Here is a 23,820-nt window from a genome sequence, read left to right as displayed (position 1 = left end):
TTCTGGTATCTGTGATGATACTGTTTATGGTAGTACTTTAATTTGAAATACTCTATGTGATATCGATAAAAAGAAAAATGGGAGTTCTGTCACAGCAGAATGTGAGAAACAATCACTAATGTTAATGATGTTCATTTACTCCTTTCTTCTGATTTTGCTGATAAACATACATGGAATAGAACAGGAATAGGAATAGGAATAGGAATAGGAATAGGAATAGGAATAGGAATAGGAATAGGAATAGGAATAGGAATAGGAATAGGAATGGAATATTTAAGTTGGAAAGGGCATGCAAAGATCATCCAGTCCAGCTGTCTGACCACTTCAGGATTAACCAAAAGTTAAAATATACTAAATTATCTAAGTGTCTCTTGAACACTGACAGGCATGACTACCTTGCTAGGAAACCTGTTCCAATTTTTGACCACCCTCATGGTAAAAAAATTTGTCTTAATAGCTATTCTGATCTATGTTATGCTCCTCAGCATAAAAACAAACAAAAAAAAAACCAAACAAAGACAAACAGCTGTATCTCAGTTCCATGTCAGAACAAGACTTAGTTATGCACCGCTCACCCACAAAGGCATGATTTCCTTTGGAAAAGTCCAAGTGGGCAGGAAGAGAAATATGGTGTTACCAGAAGGCCACTTGGATAAAACTGGGAGGCCTGCATTACAGTACACGTCACTTAGTGCATCTACTCCATAACTCAAATGAACACTTTTTTGAAACTATGGGGATTAATGTCTTTTTCTAACTATTGGTAATTTGGGAAGGATTTGAACGTTCAAAAAGAAAACAAAATCTGTTTGTGCTCCATTAATAAGCTCCTAAAAATCCAGCAATAGTGTTTGTAAAATTTATGTGGTTCATTATGTCTTTTGAAAGATGTTACAGATTCACTTACCTGTTCTGATTGTATTGGACATTCTGTGTCAGATCAACATTTAGCATAATGAAATCATGTACGTGGCAACAGGAGAATGGTTCCTTGATTTCAGAAGTGTTTGTTTTACTGGACCATTTTCTCATCCCAATTAAGGCATAGTGAGTGACATTAGGAGTTGCTTCAATACGTTGCAGAATGTGCTTCAAGGAAACATTCCTTTCAGTCCATGTATAGTCACTACAGCAATTAGGAAAACGTGTTGAAATAGAGAGAGAATAATCAGAATCTTATTCAGCTGAACAATAGTTCTCAGCAGTCCATAGTTGTTACCAGGTAGATAGCTTCAATGTTGTACTACTTTATTGCAACTTTTCACTTCCCATTTCAGGGTAGACTCAAAATTTAAAACTATCTAGGGCTTATGTGGTGGGGGACTGATATGTCAGGTCAGAAATTTATCTTACATCTTTCAAAGTATTCACTCAGATTTCCAGATTTTTAAAGTTACCTGGATAATGTTGCAATGTATCTGGATAATGATCACTGCAGGGTTGCTGACTGTGCCATAACTTAAGTGTGCAAGATCGTCCTAGTCTACCTCTCAAATCCACAAATCTCAAAGCTTTCAATGAGTATATTTCTTTTTGAAGGTAAGCTATAACTTCTGCACTGCCATCATTCTGGGAATAGACAAAGACAGCTAGAACAAATAATGTTCTAAGGTTATGGAAATAAAAATACTGTTTGAAGACTTGGGGTATTGAAAGAGCCACACAGACTGAGATTGACAAATGATCCAGCAGAAAGCAGTTGCCCAATTTGCACAGAAATGTCTTTTAGCTTCCTTAGAAAAATCCTACTGGAAATGTACACGTGAATGGCTGTGTTTGCTCAGTGTATGAAGGGCTGTTTTCAGAACTTGAAATCTGCCGTTCTAGTTTAAACCAGAGCAAAGCACTTAAATCCTCAGGGGATAGAAAAGCAAAACAGGCACTGAACATTGTGGAAAACAATTTTTCAAATGGCAAATATTATGCTCTGCTTGCACAGGGTAAAAGTAGTATACGAAATGTCATTTTAAAACTGATATGCTGTGAAAGCTTAAAAAAGATCAGCTGAAAAAGCATGTGGTCTTCTATTTACCTTTTCCTGTCTCCTGAACAATCAACTTCTACTGCATTCCACATAACACAGGAGTCATCTGAAATGACAATGAAAGGCCAAATATCCTGGGGCTTTATGCCCAGCTCCTCCTGCCGATTTCGTTCTAGCTCCAAGTTATGATAAGACAGCTCTTTTATCAGGAAGTGTGCCGCACCTGAAACCAAGGACGTAATCCATAAGATGAAAAGTAGGGACAGAAATTGTTTGCTTTTAACTTGGAATCCTTTTGAAGGGAAAATTTCTGGACCCCAGGGTATGACTCACTCTGAAGACTTCAATGTCCTAACACTCCCCACAGCCAATATGGCCAAGCTTATGACTGACAGAACCCCACTGGAAAGCATGCAAAATGAAGCCTGATTTCTGTGGTAAAGATTTCTTAATATCTGAAGGGTTCACTGACTGATCATTTTAACCTGACAGACAGTGCCTCAACTATCATCTCATAGTCTAAACCCCTAGAAATGTGGGTTAACATTAACTGAATAACATGGGAGCAATTTCTCTTGACTCTCTATTCTCAATGATTGTCACTACTGCTGTCTACAAATTGCATCACTAATGCAAGGTGCTGAATATTTCAGAGATATTATATTAACAGAATCTACCTAAGAGATGTATCTGATCCGTATGCTCATTAATCTTTACCCATCTCATTTCTGCCACACACACATCTGAAGCTGTATTAGAGGGCTTCCAGTTTCATGAACTCAGTTGTTTCACTTCCATGAGATGCAGCAGTTACCTCCTCTACCAGAAAGTGTGAGCACAATTCAGTTGAGCAAACAGAAGCAACTAGCAATATTTGAAGCTCTCTGGCTACCTGAGATTTCTATGCAGAATTAGCAGTGACACAGCTTTCTGGAAATAGCACGCAACTTAGTTCCAGAAGAAGTCAGAGTAGGTAATTCCATCTGAATTAACTACCCTCAGTTCTATTTAAAATCAAGAGAGAAGGAAAAGTATATTCATGATGTGATTCATCTAGCTTGTTCTAGGTGATCTGGATTAATTGAACTGCACCTAAGACTGTTACACAGAATTTTACACAAGACTGTCTTCAAAAAGAATCCAGATCATCAGATATGGTAGCTATAATGTATATATCTACATTTCAATTTGAATAGCACCACCTCAAGGGCCCAAGTCACATGTCCACATTTTTTTATGTCACACTTACCTACTCCTGCACTGTTGAAAATGCTTGGAAGAACAAGCATAATGTGGTTGGGCCAGTACTTTTTATATATGGCCATTTCATATTCCTTGACAACTAAAACATGCAAATGACTGGCTCCATCCATTGCATGATATAAATTGAAAAGCCCATGTTCATGACGCCCAGTGGTGGGAGTAAAAGTGGGGCTTTTTATGAAATCTTCACTCTGTAAATAAATGGAAGGGTAAGTTTCTGTATTAAGCTGGATAACTTTCAAATAAGAAACAGGTCCATCAACAGAGTAAATTGGTTTAAGTTCCACTACATCGCTGCATTTTAAATCTGCATTTTAAATCTCTATAAGAGTTGGAAAAAAGAAAACTCCATCTACTAACTTATCTATCTGGTGTGAGAGTGGTGAATTGGATAGGACTGCTAATTTTTACTGCCAACTACTCATGGACTTTGAGGCTAAATCTGGAAAAGGGTTCAGACTCATATGACAGAACATGGTAAGAAACATCTTATTCCAAAACTGTAATATAAGTCTTCTGAATGGCTATCATCCAATCTTGAATGCATTTAAATTCATTAGGTACTTCCAGGTTTGACAGTATATCTCCATAGTGCCCTGTTTCTACAAACATCCAGGACTATTTCAGTCTGAGGAACTGATTTCAGCCTGATGCCTACCAAGGCTGCTAGAGACCCAAAATGAAAGTATACCTCTTCACAGCCCTCACAATTAAGCACTACACATTAAAAATGTCAAAGCACAATATGATGGGTTTAATTCCTGTGGAGTTCTACAAATTTAATTAAAGTGCATTGAGAAAAATATTTTACAGTAGTTTTATAATCTAGGTTTATATCTCACAGAACTTTTCTAGCTTGCATCAAGGCTGCAGGCACCATTTTGGAATGGACGAACAGATAAAGAAGCAAAGGGAAAACAAACAATTTTGGCAAAGCCTCAGAGCAAGTCTGTGACTGAAGCAGAAGAACTCACAACTACCCACATCACAGTTCAAGTTATGTAGCCAAGTACAAGGTTACTGAAGTTTAAACCTCACATTGTACAGTTGCTGCTATGTTGCTGTGTAGGGTCTCCGATTTCAATTTTCGAGGACATAAACGCCCAAACTGGAGGGTGATATTGATAGATTATCATTTATTGGAAGCAGCTTATTTTCTCAATTAAAATAGTAAGCTAGTGTTTGCTACTGTTTCGCAAATTGCTCCAATAATGCCCACAGCCTAGCCTGAACCACTCACAGCTTCATCATAGATATGGATATTAAGAGTCATTGTAAAGGACAACATCAGAGGCTGCCAAATGTTTTATACAGGGTTTTCTACAAGTGTATCCTGCAATTCTTTGGACAGTCTTAAAGCCGTGGCAAAGATTCTTTGAAAGCCTTAAGAAACCATCTGAGTACTTATGCATAATAGGATTGAAAATCCACTGCCTTTCTTAACAGTAAAAAAATTGCTTCTTTACAGTCAGTAAACTGTATGATAAACAAAACCACACCTCTGAGGCCAGTTGCTGAAACTGTTCTCACTTTAACACCTTAAACCCATAACCAAAAATCTGTAACCTCAGATAAGAATGTAAATGTGAAAAAAAAACAGCCTTGGTAATGAGAAAAAGAAAAAGCTTATTAGTGGCTTGACAATTTTGTTTCGTGTCTCTCTTTCTGGGAGAAAATACAAGCTTAGTGTCAGGTCCTTATCATCTCTCAACAGAACGATCAGAAATGTAAAGAATCCTACAGTGAATCTTAAAGTTGATTGTGTCTTTCTCCTATATATAGCCAAAAATATAATAATTCATCTACCTTATCTGTGACTAGTGGCAGCCTCATGCTTTCCAGTTGTCTTCCTGGTTGGCTAAAGACAAAATGATGCTCCTTTGACTTTGGAATGATAAAATGAAGCTGGATCTCTTCTCCCAGCATGGAATAGGAAAAGGCAAATGCATGCAGAGTGGACTCATAAAGCTGAGGATGGGAAAAAATAGGATAATTCCAGTGGTTAGTGTCAAAATTATTTCCTACAAAGTCTCACGGTGGTGAATATGCATTCATAACACTACCAAACACATGATGTCCCTCTGAAGGCCCCAGATTATATGAGGGACAGAAACTCTATAGTCCCCGGGTCTGATATCTAGTCAAAGCAGGCAAACCTCAGGACATAATAAAATCCAACAGTCAGCTCTTTCTTTAATCCACACAAACAACTTATAAGTCAGTTTAGCTACAGTGAATAAACACAGAACTGTGTTTGGGTTTGTCTGCTTCAATATCTAAATATTAATGTCTGGAAATTTTTACCTGGTATCTGGGATTGAAACCCATGTACTGATGACACTGTTCACAGTGGTGGTAGGTGTTATACGCTGCATACTTGGATAATCTCATTCTAGTTGTTTGACGGTGGGTGTACATATCCTCCTGTCTTCTGCTAATGGGTCTGTCTATTAAAAACAGAAACAAAATGTAAGTAATGTATACTCAAGGCCAGAATGTATTCCCTTGTGACAAATTGTTTCTGTCACTTTAATTAAATTACAGAACAATGGTAGGATTAAATACATGCAAAACACAAAAGTATAATTTCATTCTGAGCATAGTAGTAGTGGTAAATCCATGAACTTGCTGAGGTTGCAATATTTCCCTTTGATTGGATTATTAAAGGCAATCTTAAACAGCATTTTCCCCACTATCAGTCCCTAAGCATTGCCATGCATAAGTAGATGTCAGTCAGACTTTGTGCCACATCATACTTGAGTCAATTCCTATGCACTTCAAAATTGACCTGTCCAAATTCTCTCTCTCTCCAACTTTGGCTATAAAGATATTACAGAAGACACTGACAAAAACCTCGCTGAAGTCATTGATCTTCCTTCATCCATCCTGCCAGTCATCTCATGATAAAAGGCAATTAGGTTTGCCAGTCATTATTTGCCTATGATTGTTCCATGCTAGCTGTTCCCAATCACTGTCCTGTTCTTTATGGTCCTGGGCATGATTTGCAGGAGGGTTGGATCCATAACTGTTTTGTGGACTGAGAGTAGGCTGAATGGGCAGTAATTGCTTTGACCTTCCTTCTTGTCCTGAAAAAGAAAGGCAATGATATTTGCCTTTTTTCAATCACCAGGAATCTCCATCCATTGTCTTTACCTTTTAAAGGTGGTATGATGTTGGCGAGCACTCTTGGTGTGCTTGGATGCATCCTACCCAGTCCCATGTTTCCCCAGCTGGCTTATGTATGGGACCACAGTAAAATAAGATAGTTATTTCACCTGGCCATAGACATTTTCATTTATTATTTGCCTGTAAGCTAGATGAGTGCTACAGCCCACAGAAAGACACAAACACATCTGCAATCCACATGCCCTAATTTAAATGCATACTTTAGATAAAGTTTACTTTAGAAGTGCTTATTTCTTACAAAGAATTCTTAAAGGAGTCCAGAGGACTAATTCACACCTTAATGCTACAGGAATTAAAATCTGAACAGATACATATCATTTTTTCCAAACCTAAACCAAATAAACCTATAAAGATCTCTAAGAACATAAAGTACATTAATAACAGGTAAGTCACTTCATTGCTACAAAGTGAAGGACATTACAATAGAAAACATTAAAATACTCACTTTTTATGGGATCAGACTGTTTCTAATGAGACTACCTCTTTAATATGCCATAAAATATTAATAAGGCTAATAATCCAGTGTTTCATCTAACAAACTACAAATCTTTTTTCAATTATTATTTAGTCAAGTGCAATTCTGACAGTTTTACACTGTTTAAAAGTCAACATGATTCACATGTTAAAACCAAATAAATGTATGTATGTGTAACATTCTAGATTTTTCAAATTCTAACCTTCACTGTTTATAGCCTGAAGCTTGGAACAAATCAGACTTGCATCTTCATATTTTGGGTCATGGATAGTGTAGTCAAAAGGGATTTTCTTAAACGTCTCCAAATCTGGCCATGTATCTCCAGGCTGATGGTAGCATTGATCTGATTCTTCTTTTATGTCTATGAAATTATTGAAAAATAAAAATTAATGGAATTACAATTGCAAATATGCCTTTTATTATTATATAATGTTTTGCTATTACAATTCTTGCATCATTTTTTCTTTAATCATTCTGATTAAGCAATATTATTATGCATAAAGAGGTGCAGTTTTGAACAAACATACCTCATTTCTCACTGCAATTTTGGCATTTAATTCATACTGAAAATAATTTTTAAGATGCTAGTAAGGCTGATCTACCTGTATCCAGACATTTGCAGTCTTTGCACTGCATATTTGTGAGCTGAGTGGAGAAAAAATACTTATTGGGAAAAAGAAACTCCACTTCAGAAATTTGGTGCTAAGTACCGTGCAGAGTTAAAGTCAAATGCCCCTTCTAAGGGGCACTAAAGACCCTTGAGATGATATCAGAGGAACTGAAATCAGGCTTTTTTTGAAACAGGGAAATTGACATATAACAAACAAGCAAACCAACAAACATATGCACACTAGTCCTAATGAAATACTTTTTTACTTTTGTCAAGAGGATGAAAGTAGCAAAGAGCTCAATTTGGGGTTCAGTTGCCAGCTATTGTAAAGAGCTACAACTCAATGTCTGTGGGCACTAAATGATTATTTACAATAGGTAAAATCCAAAGTAAATATGATGGAATTAATCAGATGGTGAATTTCCAATAGAAGGTCATTACATTCAGTATTCCTTGTGCCCACATAAACCCTTCATCTATGTAACCTTCTAAATCAGCTTTTAAATTTGGCATATTATTTTGCACAACTACTTTGCTCAGAGCTGTATTTTATGACAAAAGTGTAGTAACATCACGGAAAGATGTCACCTGCTGAATGAAGTCAATGCAGCGTGAGTCAGGTAGTGATTTTAAAGCATAGACACTACTCCATGCTCCCATTTCCTTAAGGCACCCAACTTTCACTTGTGATTTCATGTTGATTTAACTTGCCATGTTGGTTGCTAACAACAACATCAGAACTTGGCGTTCCAGTCAGGTTACCAGATCTCCCTAGATTCCTGCTCAGCCCCATGCTGATCTCAGTGGCCATGCAGTTGTCCTCCCATCAAACCCTGGGCTCCCCAGATAGGTTATTCTACTACTATATGATTTCTCTATGCAACTGATCCATAATTACTGTGGCTGAGTATCTGGAATTAGGAGAGAGTGAGTAAATGATAATTTTAGAATTTCAGACTAAAACTAGCTATTAGAAAGCAGGAAATGTTTTTTTTTTCTTCATGTGGTCTTATGTATTTAGAAAATATAACATTGCTCCTGGCAATACAAATGTGTCAGTGTTTCACTGATTGCTTTTACGTAATTTGCCTCAAAAGTTCATTCCAATTTTAAACTTAAAAATGATGGCTGGATATCATCTAACATACATAAAAGCAGATAGTTATTTACCAAGAAAAACAGAGGTCTGTGGTTTTCTTACTGAGAGGAAGGCTAAACTCTAAATGATGAGTGAAATATTAAAACGTTCTTAAGTACCAGTTGAAGATCACAAAAAAATCTAAAAATATTTCAACAATATTTCTAATTACACAGGTGAACGGCACAGAATATGCAGAAATACTGCTTGAATTAATATAACAAGCCTCTAAATTCTCCAGAAGCAAATTATATTTATATATTATTTATAACAAGAACTTACTAATGTTGATTTCTTCCTCATCGTAAACATCCACTTCTGTCAGCCTGATCAGCATTCTGGACAAAATACTGAGGAACTGCAGGTAGGCACCTGTTTTCCCTATCTGTAAATATACAAATCAGAAAATACAGAACTTTCATTTTCATTTGGAAATTACAGCTGAAGTGAAACCAAATATTAATATTTAGTGTTTGCATATCCCTAGACTTTCCTATTCCTAACCATAAATGACATGCTTAGGTGCTCGATGTTTTTGTGCTCTTCATGTAGGAAGTTAGTTTGTATCACAGGCCTAATTATAAGACAGCAAACTTGAATTTTCCCTCTCTCACAGTTGCTAAATTGGCAATGAACACTTAAAAATCCACATAAACTCATAAAGTGTTCTTTACATGATGTAAAATAATGAAAGAATTACTTCAACTCTTTTGTCCTTGCAAAATTCATCAGCATACTGAGTGCTGTTGAAGTATCCTGAAGGAAGAAGTGTCAGACCTCTGCTGGAGAACTTGTCCAGGCCACATCCAGTCCCAGGGGACATGGCATACATGATAATGCTCATTCCACATCTTTTCCTGAAAAGGTGTTATTTTCCTTCCAATGTTTTCAAATTATGTGTTAAAAGCCTGTTTTAAAATTGCTTTGATTGTTACTTTGAACTCCTGTTTTTACCCCACCAACACAAAATATGTATTTTCTCTTCCTTACACCCAATTGTTTTGTTATCCTTTTGTAGGTTTTTCAGCCACAGCCAGTGTTTAACTCAATTAATTGCTCAGCATCTTCCACATAAAGTTTATTGATGAAACATGAGGAAATAACGCTGTTACACTTTAAAAGGACGCAGTACAGAAAGGGAGAAAAAAAGAGACCTGCAAACTCATTTCATTCTGACAGGAGAAAACTGAGTGAAGTTAACACGTAGATCAGTTATGGCACGTTCTCCTTCTGCAACTATCTGTTTTCAGGTAGTTGAATCAGATTTTGAAATACATCTACATTAGTACTGCATTTAAACCCCAGTTTCCATTGCCAGTGCTAGGGTATGTCAGCAACATCATGTACTGAACAATTAAAAACAGTGCTGGACTTAATATTTCCATATTTCCATATTTCAAGTAGCTTTTTCATTTTCTCTCAACACTTGTGTCTTTGAAGATGGAACAAGAGCAAGTAAACATTTGCTTTTGTCACAGTTCATCCCTGTTAATCCCAGTAAATCAGATTGCACTTGAATGAGTGTTTGGCAAGGCTTGAAAAGGGATTCCTTTTCCCTGCTGAGGGTAAAATAAGCCTGTAGACCATTTGTTCTGCTAGCACACAACTCCTTGTTGTCCAGGAGTAATACAGGAAGAAGTTACTTTCTGTTAAATCACAGACCCATGGGTGACATGTTTCTAGTTCCCAGTCTGAGTTTTCATATAAAATCCTTTGAGACTCATGAGAATCTTTTTACTAACTTTGGAACAGCATCTTCAATGAAATAGCTATTTATTGATAAGCAAGGCAAAACTTCTTCATTTTCCACATCTGTGGCAAACTTGATCATACTTTCATTGATCATTCTTTACTAGAATGTATTTTCTACATTTTTTCTCGAACAGAGATTTCTTTGCCATTATGAATGTACTTTTTTACACATCATCCTCTGATTAAACATTAGGTGGCCTGAAAGATTAAGAGCTCCATAATTTTGAACAAATGGGAGATAAATTGTCAAAAGTACAGAGCTGTCCTAATCTGTTTTAAGTGTATTCTTAGAATTGTCAACAGGCTGAAAGCCTTACTTTTCCCTTTCAATATCCATGCTCTATCAAAAACATCTATTTTCTGTTAGCTCAGGAAACAGGTTTTCACAAATAGTTTTCAACAATACATCTGGGGTCAGCAGGCTAACCTTAAGTGGTACTTAGATGAAAGGTAGCAACTGTCTATTGATTCAAATACACAACTGCTTTGTGTATTTGAATCACAAATTGGGTCACAAATTGAAAATGCTGAAAACCACGGGATTAAAAATATTTGTCCCCAACCAGGAAACTAAAACGTGTACTTTTGATATGCCGTGCATCACATCTTACCTAATCTCATCATCTGTCAGCTGAAAACTGTCCAATATATCTCTGAGCTTTATGAACTGGTATTAGCAGCACTGTATGGAAAATGTTGGTGGGAGTGGGCAGGAATCTCTCATTTTCAGACTGCTTCTCTGGAGGCAGAGAACCCAGGCTGAACACATGACAACCTTCTTACTTTGACCCCCCTCACTCTTGTATTTGCCTGCATTTTCTGCTGAAGAAATAACTTGATGAAATACAGAACACTTTTCTCAGTTCATTTAGAGAGCAAAAGATTCAAAAGAAAAATTAATTCTACTTGACAATCAATGTTTGCTTCAGAGGGAAGAGCCTTGAAAATCCAAATTTATAGCATGCTCAGATAGGTAAATGTGCCTTTGAATTCAATAATATGATTCTATGATTCTAATATTGTTTTTTATGTACCATCACTTGACCAGATGGAAATGCAGAGCGTCTGGTTGCTTGAAAGTACTGAGGATCAGTCATTACACACAGCTGACAGATCTCTCCAAAGAATTCTTGTCTCATATGTCACTACCCTTCTTTTGGATCAGTTTTTTGGGGCATCTGCAAAGAGATGCTGCAAGCAGGATAAGTCAGCTGGGGGTCATACCTTGTCAAATAATTGAAGTATTACTCTAACGTGTTTCTGGGTATCTGAATATGAAAGATAGAAGTCTTATGAATTAGAATTTGAAAATCACAGAAGACTAAGTTGCAAAAAAATATTTTTGTGAAAACTTCCAATAAATAAGGAATGTGGATCCTGCAAATATTTAGAATTTTGGCTTCTATTTTCATCCTAAATGCAGGGCATGATTTTGTAAGATACTAAGAACATGTTTAGTCTGCAATTCTTCATTCATGAAGATTGTAGACGTACAAGAGCAAGAGGAGAGAACATGAATTCAAATCCTTCCCACAGAAAATTCCAGAAGAACGAAGGTTCATCTTTTCTGTCAAAGACCCACAATGCCTACAGGAGTGGAAGCTGTTAAAAGATTTTGATTACTGAACTGTATTTTCCATAGATATCTATAATAAACTGAAAACAAACTAAAAACTGGAGACTGAGAGAATCCAGTCAGAAAAATTAGACGTGCTTATTCATAAAATGGTCATCCAAAGGTGCTGTTGTAGCAGGTCTAAGAGTAATGAGTTTCTTCTTTTTATTTTATTTTATTTCTTATCTTGTTCCACTCATTAGACATTGGGAGCACTGGAAGTACTTTATTATTCTCACGTTTCTAGAAAGTACCATCTGATAACAATCTTCACATTTGGAGTAATATGGCAAAAGTGGAAATAATTCCATAAGGTTTTGCTACTTTAATTTCCAGGTGAGATAGTTCTTCACATATCACAGCAGTGTTTTTCAGACTGTGGTCTGCGAACCAGTGTTGATTCATAGAAAATATTCTGATGGTCCACAGACAGCTGGTCAAATGGTGCTGGGTCTTCTTGTTTCCACTTGCTATATTCTGCTAAAAGACAGCTAACAAAAGATAAATTAAATACTTCCCTAATACCTTTATTACATTAGAAGAATGGCATTTAAGCCCATTGTAGTAAAATTTTAGGAAAAGGAGAAGAGACGCAAACAGTATGGGCAGCAGTTTTCTTCTTCAGGAAATGTCTTTTAGATGATTTTCATCCTCTTCTACAGGAATGGGCAGTTAATTACAGACTAAGAGCAGCTTACCTGCCTATGGAAAATGCTAGTTCTAGGCTTGTAATATTCAGGTATAAAAACAACGGTACAAAATTTTCATTTGCAGTTTGGAGAATTCTAAGATAAATGTTTCTAAGAAAAAAATTTCAGTGAATTATTTCAGTGAATTTAAACTTCCTGATAGGCATTCTGTTCAGCGTCGTACATTTCCACCCACAGCTATGATACTTGTTCATACTGACTAAGCAATGTCTTAGCTGAATGATCCAATGCAACACTAGGAAAAAAACCCACACTATGGATATAAAACCATAAAATCATATGGAAGAGGCGTTGAAGATCACCTAGTCCAACCACCCACTTACCACCAATATTGCCCACTAAACCACGTCTACCATTTCCTTAAACACCTCCAGGGACCGTGACTCAATCACCTCCTTGAGCAGCCCGTTTCAGTGCCTGACCACTTTTTCTGAGAAGAAATTCTTCCTAATATCCAACCTGAACCTCCCTGGCATAACTTGAGACCATTCCCTCTAGTCCTGTCTGTAGTTATGCAAGAAAAGAGGTTGACTCATCACAAACTCCCTTCAGGACATTGTAGAGAGCACTAAGGTCTCCTCTGAGCCTCCTCTTCTCTAGACTAAACAATCACAGTTCCCTCAGCGATTTCTCATTAAATTGTGCAGACCCCTCAACAGATTCATTGCCCTTCTCTGGACACATTCCAGGTCATTTATGTCCTTCTCATGGTGAGAGGCCCAAAACTGAATGCAGTACTTGAGACGGGGCCTCATCAGAGCTCAGTACAGAGGGATCACTTCCCTGCTTTTGCTGACTGCACTATTTCTGGTATAAGCAAGGATGCCATTGGCCTTCTTAGGACTCTAGCTCATGTTTAGCCTAGTGCTGACCAGCAATTCCATATCCTTTTCCTCTGTGCAGCTTTCCAGCCACTCTGCTCCAAGCCTGTAACGTTGCCTGGGGTTGTGACCAAAATGCAGGGCCCAATGCTTGGTCTTGTTGAACTTCTGCCCATTGGCCTCAGATCATCAATCCAACCTATCCAGGTCTCTCAGAATGCCCTTCCTACACTTCCCCACAGAGTACTGTCATCTGCTAACTTACTTGGGGTGCACTTAGTGCCATCATCCAGATCATGAGTAATTAAACAAGATGGGCCCAAATACTGACCCTTGGGGACCAGTCGCCAGCTGGATTTATCTCCATTCACCACCACTCTCTAGGCTCAGCCTTCTATCCAGTTCTTCATTCAACAAAGAGTGTACCTGACAAAGATATGGGCTGCCAGCTTCTCCAGATAACTGGAGAAAGGATGGAATTTCACGTAAAAAATGTGATATTAAAGGTGACATTCACTGCTGTACAGAGGGCCCACAGGAGCCCTATTCCATATTTGAAAAAGAGTCTCATTTGATGGTTAAAGGTGGTGAATATCATATACCATGGTAGGGAGCTAATGAATGAGCAAGCTGCTTGTCTCAATATAACTAGCTAAATGTCACATGTCGTGTGTTAAACAACAAGTCCTTCTGATGGATATGTAGTATGCTCTCAGAGGTTTCTGAATGACTATTCTGAGAAATGCAGGTTTACATCTGAGACCCTAAACCATATGCTTTACGATCAGATGAATACTAAAGCAGTATTTACACATCAGTAAATCTGAATTTTTATGGAATCTTTGGGAATAGTCTCTTTGTGAGTTGTGATATGCATACATATAAAATTCTACAAAAAAAAACTGTCACAGCTTATGTTTTTCTTAGAGATGGATGTCAACAACCTGCTCCAGAATGTTTTTTTTTTTTGGTCTGCACCTTAATATGACATTCATTTTCTTGATCATGTAACACTTCAATCTTTGGCAAACATGGGCATTTATATTAAAAGAATTGAGAATATTGTATAACTTCTAATCGGAGTACTTTCTGGAATCCTTTACATATTACACTATAATTTATAGGAAGTTTCAATACGAAAAGCCCATTTATGCTCTTCTTACTTCACTGCAATATACACTTGGTACTATGGAAAAAAATATTTAATTAATAGCAAAATATATAGTTTCCTTTTTCAGTCGATAGGCATAAATAGCATTTATAATAGGCATAAATCCATATGGGTGGATCATACAGCAAGATAAGGCAGGTAGCTATCTTTAGATGAATTTTTTGTTGATGCTAGAGCAACAGGAAACACAAGTCTTTGGTCTGATTTATCCTTTCTGACTTCTGATGTTCATGTGATGTAAATATGCTCATAGGCATGTGGTCTCATTGCTTGATAATTCAGGAGAACATGAGAAGCACAATATCAGACTTAATATGCAACATGTGCACTGAACTAGGAAATGTCTTACTCAGACGTAACTAAAAAACATTCTCAGAGAATTTAAAAGACAAGCAAGGAACTTCTTAAGACAATACCCATTTTTATGCATATTTTGAAATAAACTTACAAACTCTTGGTTAGTATTCACCTTGCTCTGCTAATGTAGGTAGCACATGCAAGAAGGCCTGCTCAACAATAGCTTCTAAATTTCTGCCCGAAACAGGAAATACCTCAACTGCAAAATTGCAGCTATCTTTAGATTGATCCTGGGAAGTTTTTTTGTGCTGATTTTTGATCTTTATTTAAAATGTAAATGCTTATTCATCTTTGACAGAAATGATGCATGAAATCTATCTTCTGAGCAAGCTATGTTTTAAAACATTTTAATGGAAAGAGACTGACAGAAAATGAATATTGCTCCAGATTCATTGTCTTTGAACTCAAACTAACAGTAAAGAATGAAAGATCATTTTATTAGAAGGGAGTTGGGAAATAAGGAAATAAAATATAAGCAACTTACTCTCCACATAAAAAATGTTTCAAGTACAAATAATAATAACTAATCTATTTTTGTAAATTATGACAACACTAAATAACATAAATGGATAATAATACCTTGCTCTTATTACACACCTGTGGTGGCCCACTCAGCAGCAGCCTCCTTGGATGAAAGGTGTCCATTCTGCCCTCATTTCTATTACTGTAGTCCATATGGATTGGCTTGGGCACTGTCCACTGGCGATAGTATAGAGACTGCTCCGTGCAAGTCATCATCTTACTCATAAGAGGACGAAAAGAACTCGCCCACATCACCGAGTGGTAAGGCAAGAGGGAAGATGATTTGGGAAGTCCACTGCTGTCCGTAGAGGTAATAATGTCATAAACCAGTTTGGGCAGGAAAACTATGGGAGGCTGTTTTGATGATTTAGTCATGAAGCATTGAGAGGTCTGTAAGACGAAGGAGTTGTGAGTAGGTGCAGAGGAGGAAGAAGAGGAAGAGAAAGGTGAGGAGGATGAGGAAGTGATGGAAATTTGGGCACTTTTTATGTTTTGTTTTGTATCAGGTTGTTCATTTCCCGGTGGTAAGTGTTTGCTGATTGTTGTTTGTGCCCCCTTGTCTACCTTCTGCTTCTGCTTTTCATGGTTATTTGTAGTTTCTTCGGTGCTGTTACTTAGAACTTGGTGGGGGGATTTTGCTCTGTCTCCTGCTGTTACTAAAGGAGGAGATGGCTCGCTGCAGAATGCTGTAACTAAAGGAAAATTGTATTTCAATACAACATAATATTTCAATGTAAGTGCAATAATCCCAGCTAGTCAATGACACAGTGAAACACTGAAAAATTGCTTACAGTACCTGTCAAATAATGCAACCCCACCCCTGGTCCTGCTATCTTTCAGCTTACTCATACAGAAGGTCTTAATGATATTAATATTTGTCTCAATGCAGCAAGTGCCTTTCCAAGAACTTATGTGTGATTTACCTGTCCTCAGCCATTCCCTTTTTGAGTCAGAAGCTCATCAGATATCCTCATCACTCAAGACTATAAAATTCTGTAAACTTTTGTTTAAAAGGGTGAAAGAAAATTAGTACTCATGGGCTCTTACCCCATCAAACTACAGAAATCTCCACACAAAAACAGTTCTCAGCTCTAAGTCAGCTTTGATTCCACACTCATGTTTGTGACACTGAAACACAGCCTGACATAATACAACTCAGCTCTCAAGACTTCGGTGCTGTGAACCCATCCAGCCTTTGGTCAGCTCAGAGCAGAAAATGAACTCACCAAGATTGGCCTTGACCATCACATAGATATAGCACACAGCTCTTTGCTAATTCTCTGAAAATGGTGTACTTTTATTTATATATTCTAACTATAATGATTTCTTGAGAGTTTAAGGCTTCATTTTGAGTGGCTCTGAGCATCTTTAATCTCAGTAACCTCCAAAAAGTAGATGTAAAGACTGTGCAGTCCTCAGAGCAGACTGAACACTAGCTCAGCAATCAGTCTCCTACTGTTAATAAGAATGTCTGTCTGACATAGATAAAAGCAGCTTTCCATTCCTAGTGAAAACAAAAGTCTGTGTTCTCAAACAACAACAACAAAAAAGCAACAAACACAGATTTTGAACTAAGAAAAGAGTCTGTAGTTTCTCTTGGTCTCAAGAAATGTTAAGAGATCCTAGCTGCAGATATTAATCTAAAGCAGCCACCAAATGATGTTTGCAATGAAGGTGAAAAGAAATCATCAGCATAATGAATGGTTTCAAAAAACCACTGTAACATCCTGAAGAATATCAGTATCTCAGAGCACAAGGAAAAAAGGAAAAGAAAGAGAAAAGAGAAAAAAAAGAAAAGATTTGTTTAACCACAGGCAAATTCAGGCTACACAACCACATGTAGGCCATATGGGTGCTGCGAAACTGAAGAACAGATTAACTCTAAAGAAGAAAAAGCATTTTTCATATTAAAGCGGTTAAAAATCTTATCAAAAGTGTCTTCAAATCTTGTCTTTTCCTTTCCTTTTATAACCACTACTGTGTTTGTAGAAAAGAAACCATGGCTAAATATGCACATCAGCACGGTGAAAACTCCAAGCAGATCAAAAAGAAGGTATTGTGACTGAAAAGCAGCAATGTTTTGAAAAGCTGCAGGACATTGTAACACCTACGTAACAGTTTGTCTTCTGAACTTTCAGTAACTCTCCCCCTATTATCTGCATTGAAAAGCATTCAAATAAATTTATCAGACAAGGATAATTCTCAACATTGTCACGTGCTTTATGCAACAATTTGCAGATTAAAAAGGAAACAAAGATTTAAGAAAAAAGATCCACCTTCATAGGAGCTTCCAAACAGTGCAGATTTAATGAGTGAACATTCCAGAGCAAAACAAAAAAGACAAAGACACGAACAAGACTGTGAATTCTTTTCTTCCTATGGACTTTCAAAAGATTATTTAAAAGTTATGAACTGTCATAGCTTCAGTGAACACACTCAGTACTAACTGAGGATTCAAATCTAAGTGTCACACCTTAAAGGAGTGCCTGTTTTAGGTAGCCTGTCCTATTATTAATTTCCAAGCAAGAAATCATCTACTTGTATCTAAGAAGCCTGATTCTAAATCACTTTTTTAGAAGTTACTTATAATAACCTTATTAAAATAGGCCTTGCCAAAAGCTGAGTGATTTATGCCTTTTTTTTTTTTTTCTTTCTCTAACAAGCTGAACAAAAGGTCTTCTAACTATCCTAAATACAGCTTAATAGAAATAAACTTAAGGACTTACGAGAAGCTTTTGAAGAGAGAGATGAAGATGCAGAGTCATGAGAATGAGATCTTTCTCTTTTCATGGGACTTCTCTTTTCTGAAGTGGAACCTGTTTCATGAATAGTAGCAGAAGAAAACAAATACAAAGCATAATTAAAGTAAGCCTGTAAGACGTGATGGCTATACTGTTGAAATAAGGAAGAGGACACAAGTTTGGATAGAACCCTGAGCAGCCAGATCTGATGTACTGCAATCCTGGCCATGGCAGGGGGGTGGAACTGGATGGTCTTTAAGGTTCCTTCCAACCTAACCATGATTCTTTGATTTGTATGGATTCTGTCCTCCTTCTGACACTGTATTCAATGTGTTCCTACCATGCAGCACTGGATCAGCCTACAGAATATTCTAATTATGTCAGTAGACTTACAAAATCAATTCTGCTGCCAGGAGCTGACACACCACAACTGTGTTTGACCTTTCATACCCATCTAGTGCCAGTGAAACCAACTGACAAACTGCTCTATTTTGTCAATTTGTTATGAACTACCTCCTACCCATTGCATAACAGCTTTATGGATAAATTATATCTCAGCTTTTGATGATGACAGTCCATCAAGGGTGTTTGCTTGAGGTTCCTAACTTAGCCTTCTATGCCAAAATGCTTTTTTTTCCATGCAGTTTAGCAATAATAAGCAAGAGGCAAAAACCACTGCACTAAGTCTATCATCTGAGCTGATGAGCTCCACGGGAGTATACCATACTTCACAGACCAGGAGAGCAGCCTTATAACTCAGATGCCTAACCTCAGTGCACCTTTGACTCAAATTACATCAACTTACTTCAACTAAATGGGCAGAAATATCCATCACACCTAAGGCAGGCCTTTCTTAAGAAATAATAACCTCACCATCTCTACCATTTCAATATGAGTTCAAAGACAAGCAATAAACAGAAGAACTTGAAACCCATTTCTCATTTTCTAATATATCACATTTTTCTAATATATCACATGTATTTTTCTAACACAGCTCAATCACTTTACACCTCTTATTATCACTGGCAGCAGTACCTTCTGTTGCTATTTCTTCATCTTCATTATCAGTGCTGCTTAGTTTCTCTGGGTCGCTTTCTAACACATCATTCACAACAGCTTTCTCGGTGTGAATTTCAGAGCTCACAAAGTATGCTGCCAAACCAAGCTCTTGCTCCAAGGTTGTCCTTACTAAAGAAGATGAATTTATTAAACGTAGGTCACAGTATCTCAGTGATCTGGAGAGAAACAGATGAGATAGTATGAGAACTCACTGTACTCTATTTCTTTTCCAGACACAGTCAAAGTCAAATATTTTTTACAATCTGCTTAAGCTATGTATGAGATAGAACAAGGTAGATTTTTGGTGTTTAATAAGTTTTCCATTGTGGTGCATACGGTTTTATTATTCTTTATCCAGTTAAGCAGTTTAATCTGGTGCACTGAACATTAGCATCAACACTAAGAAAAAAAGGCATCATTTTGGATTCAATTGAACAAACAAAGATATTTAGTGCTATTTTGGTGGTCCTAAGGCATCTTGTTTGCCTTCCAGCTTCAACTCCAGAAGGCACTGACCTCTCCACATGTCATCCTGGATATACACCAATATCCTGCAGATATCTCAGCTACTTTGAGGTATCTAAAGCAGCTATAGATACTTCTTTTTTACATACCCTTAAACCACAACAACTTATATTTTTAAGTTACTTCTATTTTGTATAAGCAGGAGATTATTACTAATAATCTTTTTTATTTATAATATAGAAACAAAAAGGTGGAAAACAAGAATCTTTGACACTGAAATGTTTTCTTCCCCACAAGTATTTAAACAGTTAATTTTTAGCCATTCAATAAGCAATGGATAAAGTACTCCCACTGAGAAAATACCAGATCTACTTACCGTGGCAAAGACTCCCCTTGTGGATCCATACCACTAAATATTAATATACAGGGCAAACCTTCCAGTTCCAGATAGGTCTGTGGCCTCCAATCTACATCTTCAATTTTCTGCCAGACCTGCATAAGAGAAACTATTGAACACCCTGATATGGCACAAATGAACACACATTTTATCATCCATTGTTTGAATTGATTTGTACAGTGGATGGATGTTCCACCAGAATAAGCCACATGGCAGAGCCAATTTCAACACAGGTAGATTGCACAATTCCTAAAGAGCTACAGGTTGCAATCTGCCTGATGTAAACCTGAGGAGAACAGGACAGGATGTCCTTTTCTGGTCTGAAAAGTCTCCTTGTCTCCCAGCTGCATAGCACTAGGACTAGGGCATACATGGAAAGAGTGGATCAGGCAATAAAGACGAGTAGGATCTTCTGGGGAGAGAAAAGGTTGTTTCTTGTGATAGATAAATTACAGATGTTTGAGTCCAAGAAGGGAAATGAGCAAGAAATGAGGCTATTTCACCTTGGAGGAATAGCATGAAGCTGGAAGTACTGAAGTTTTGAACATGCACATTACACTGTCCTCATTTAATACCCCCTGAAGTCTCCTACTCTCCACCAAAGTTGTCAATTTTCTTAATAATGTAGTGAGAAATTTGATAACTAGTTCTGTCATTTGAATGCTTAGCTCACACCAGCCAATACTTTCTGCTGTGAGACTGACAGATAAGGAATACACAGCAGGAACAACAGTGTGGTAGTTCCAATTCTGCCATTTGTACAGTTATTACCACTACTGTGCATGTCTGGGAAGACAAATGGGATGTGATTTAGAATATTGATTTTTCAGAAAAACTTATTCATGACACAGTAAGATGAGCTTTAGGCTCCGGATGTCAAATGATTGTCTAACACATCAAATTAAGCACAGAACAATACAATATACATTTTTGCTTTACCGAACAGATGGCAGTGCTATGAAGAGCAAGAAAATAGTAGAGCCTTTTGTTACACAGATGACTTAAAATTCTGGACCTAAAAGGTATAAATGAATCTTTGAAATAACACATGATCCAGAAAGAATTAAGTACCAGGCTGTGAATTCCAAACCCATAGCCAGCATCACCAATTCGGTGCCTTTATGCCATCTGCTGGTGAGAAGAATAATATAAATCTTAACTGAAGAAAATCTGTGCAATGACTTTGTGAGAAAATTGTGGCAGTTTTATGTTTGTTTTCCCTGTTGCTATACATAAAAGCAGTTCAGCTGCTTGGAAGGGTTGCTGCAGGAAGCCAAGCTCTAGCTCTATCCATTAATATTCAGCTGTGTAACCAGAAAGTAACCATTGGTAAGACAGTAAGGGTATCACAGATGATTTGTCTAAAGTCAAAAGTCGTGCTCTTTGCAGTAGTTTTGAGTTTTTCTAGTACAAACCACACTTCAGCTCATGACCATATCTCTCACCAACAGTCTCCCCATCTACCCATCTAACGAAGCTTCCCAGTAAATGTCATTCTGCAAGTTACCTTTAGTTGTTCCACAAAGTGCTTCCCTATAGTGATTCCAGAATTAGGATTTCCCAAGATTATTTCAAAGTTATCTTCAAGGGCTAGTCTTTCCCTTACATTATACAGACGTTCATATGCCACTGCAGCCAGTGGGGTACATGGAATTCTCAACACTACCATGAGGCCATGACCACTAGGACATTGTCTTGAAGAGTTTATTAGGTTTTGGGTGATTTCCAGAGTTTCAACTGAGGTGTAATTCTTCATCTGAGAAAGACCACACACTGCCATCATAGCTGCAGAGTAGTGTTGTATGAGGACAAAAGTCCTTATCACTGCACTGTGTAATCTGGGAAACCTGAAATAAAGGTTAAATAGTGAAGTATTAAAGTAAAAAAGCTAATGTTCTCCAAAATATAGCAAACTCAGGACTTTCTCCTGTAAAGAACCCTTCACATTTACTGTCCAAAATTACAGTTCGATACTCCTTGCAATAACACATCATTTCACAATCAGAACCAAAGTTGTCTCTCTATTGCTCAGTAAGGATTTAATAAGCAAGCAGTTCATCAGTGTTACATCACTTCAAGTTATCAATACTTTGCTGCTGTTAGAAAATTTGTCACAGAATATTTGCTAATGCACTCAGCAATACCATCAGTCAAAATGCATGCACTCGTCAATGAAAACAGTAATCTTAATGACATTATCATTAGGGTTTTTTCTATTGCGGTCTTACTCAAGCTGTGAATCAACTCACTCTTTTTTTCCCAGAGGACTGAATATGTAGGCAGCACTCAATGAGCACTCCAAGTTTCCAAGCCCACGTACACCCTGCCTTAATGCCCACTCTATGAGAGGGAGAGATGCGGAAATGTAATAGCTTCCTTTGCTCTGATTTTCCACAAAAATGAAACCCAGGCCTGCTCAGAGAAGTACCTGACGCGCGTGATCAGAGCTCTGTGTCACCCTGCAGCAAATGCTAGTAGCAAAGTATGGACATGCTCATTCTCTCAGTTAGCAATACACATTTGCAAGACTCTACTCATCCTGTCTTAAACTTCTTACAGACTCCAATGATATCATCCAGTTGCATGCCTTCACATAATTTGTCATTACTCTTTTGCATGGCTCCATAATTGCTGTTGATATATTTTCAAGCTGGGATGTTCCTTTAAAATTTTTACCACTGATTTAAGTACGCAAAATATAGTGATATACCTCCTTTCCTTTGTGGTCTTTTTATGCAGTATACAAAAATGATACATTAAAAAAAAATCAGCTAAGGCCAGCAAGTGATAATATTGGACTAAGTTACATTTGAAATCATATGGTAGTGCAGTTTTTGATTACTATAATATGGAAGTATCTACTGTAACCAAGTACACATACTAATATGGGTTGAACAGTGTGCAAGTTTATCTAATGAATTCATCTGAACTGATTAGATCACAGGCCAAATATATACTAAAAAAAAAAAAAAAAAAAAAAAAAAAGAAGAGAGAGAGGATAAAATAAGAACAAATGAAATAATTTGTAAGACAGTGAGACAAAACAAAAAAAAAAAAAATCAGGCTTCTAGTTAGTATCTCAAGACACTAGAATATGCTCCCTAAGTTTCCTTCATTAAACTAAGGATTGTATCATACCTCTTTCCCAGAGCCATGACCATTGCTTCAAAAGAGCTGTCATACCGAAGCAGTGGGATACTATGCCCAGACAAAGTGGATTCAATGAATTCTGACAGACCAAAGTATTTCTTGTTTTCATGATATAAATCTACACCCTAGGAGAAATGAAGCAATACAAATTTAAAGGTAAAAATCTACCAATTATTAATTTATAATTGATTAATCATTGGTATCTGCAGTCACATTCTATAATAGGCATACATATATATTCAGGCACATAATATACAGGAAGAAGGAAAAAGTTGGTTTTTGGAGAGAAAAGAAGTTATACTCCATTTTTCCCTGTTTCTCTCCTCTCTTCCCATGTAAACATACAGACAGAAAATCTATGTAGGTAAAAATATGTGAAGAAATTTCATATATCTATTTATATT

At 37.0% G+C, this 23,820-nt stretch overlaps 1 protein-coding gene across 5 annotated transcripts in view; it reads right to left on the bottom strand.

Annotated features, from left to right (window-relative positions):
• GREB1 (growth regulating estrogen receptor binding 1) overlaps positions 1-23,820 on the bottom strand; it is an 87,528-nt gene that overhangs the window by 8,290 nt on the left and 55,418 nt on the right. For all 5 annotated transcript variants that reach the window (XR_004169320.2, XM_090136377.1, XM_031610941.2 and 2 more), the window contains exons 17-29: positions 23,405-23,541; positions 21,774-22,113; positions 20,246-20,361; positions 19,381-19,580; positions 18,331-18,420; positions 15,680-16,296; positions 8,939-9,041; positions 7,111-7,269; positions 5,552-5,694; positions 5,054-5,215; positions 3,234-3,438; positions 2,033-2,207; positions 908-1,126 (exon numbers count right to left, since the gene is read on the bottom strand). Coding sequence is in view for 4 of the 5 variants with exons in the window: in XM_090136377.1 (XP_089992503.1) it covers positions 908-1,126; positions 2,033-2,207; positions 3,234-3,438; positions 5,054-5,215; positions 5,552-5,694; positions 7,111-7,269; positions 8,939-9,041; positions 15,680-16,296; positions 18,331-18,420; positions 19,381-19,580; positions 20,246-20,361; positions 21,774-22,113; positions 23,405-23,541 (2,666 nt within the window). In the remaining variant the exon portion in view is untranslated. The remainder of the gene's footprint in view (positions 1-907; positions 1,127-2,032; positions 2,208-3,233; positions 3,439-5,053; positions 5,216-5,551; positions 5,695-7,110; positions 7,270-8,938; positions 9,042-15,679; positions 16,297-18,330; positions 18,421-19,380; positions 19,581-20,245; positions 20,362-21,773; positions 22,114-23,404; positions 23,542-23,820) is intronic.

The sequence above is a fragment of the Phasianus colchicus genome, chromosome 2 (assembly GCF_987193195.1).
Source record: "Phasianus colchicus chromosome 2, bPhaCol1.hap1.1, whole genome shotgun sequence".
In the NCBI taxonomy this organism is placed as follows: domain Eukaryota; kingdom Metazoa; phylum Chordata; class Aves; order Galliformes; family Phasianidae; genus Phasianus; species Phasianus colchicus.
The sequence above is the reverse complement of the archived record's forward strand: the minus strand, read 5'-3'. Positions and strand labels throughout refer to the sequence as shown.